This window comes from Penaeus monodon, chromosome 30 (assembly GCF_015228065.2).
Source record: "Penaeus monodon isolate SGIC_2016 chromosome 30, NSTDA_Pmon_1, whole genome shotgun sequence".
In the NCBI taxonomy this organism is placed as follows: domain Eukaryota; kingdom Metazoa; phylum Arthropoda; class Malacostraca; order Decapoda; family Penaeidae; genus Penaeus; species Penaeus monodon.
This window is the reverse complement of record NC_051415.1, coordinates 10,100,930-10,101,180: the sequence shown is the minus strand read 5'-3', so window position 1 is coordinate 10,101,180 and position 251 is coordinate 10,100,930. Positions and strand designations below refer to the sequence as shown.

Below are 251 nucleotides of genomic sequence, written 5' to 3'. Positions count from 1 at the left end.
GGTAAATGTAGGCTAATGGTTTTATTCTTGTGATATTTTTATGCCTCAGGTTATTGATAATGTCTATGTAGATGTGAGTATATATCTTTGATAGTTTCTTTTTTTTCAATCAAACCAGTTCTTATCACTCTGTGAATAATGGCATTTCAAGGATAAAAGAACAGTTAGTTTACATTGTTTGTGTCTGTGGTGCAGAAAGGGAAATACTGAATTTTTCATTTTTTCTCAATAATTTGAAGCAATTTCAAAGC

General features: G+C 29.9%; 1 protein-coding gene across 1 annotated transcript in view; it reads left to right on the top strand.

Moving 5' to 3' along the window:
- The window catches only part of LOC119592346 (multiple coagulation factor deficiency protein 2 homolog), a 2,581-nt gene that overhangs the window by 299 nt on the left and 2,031 nt on the right, over window positions 1–251 (top strand). The window contains exon 2 of the mRNA XM_037941174.1: window positions 50–73. Coding sequence (XP_037797102.1) covers window positions 50–73 — 24 coding nt within the window. The remainder of the gene's footprint in view (window positions 1–49; window positions 74–251) is intronic.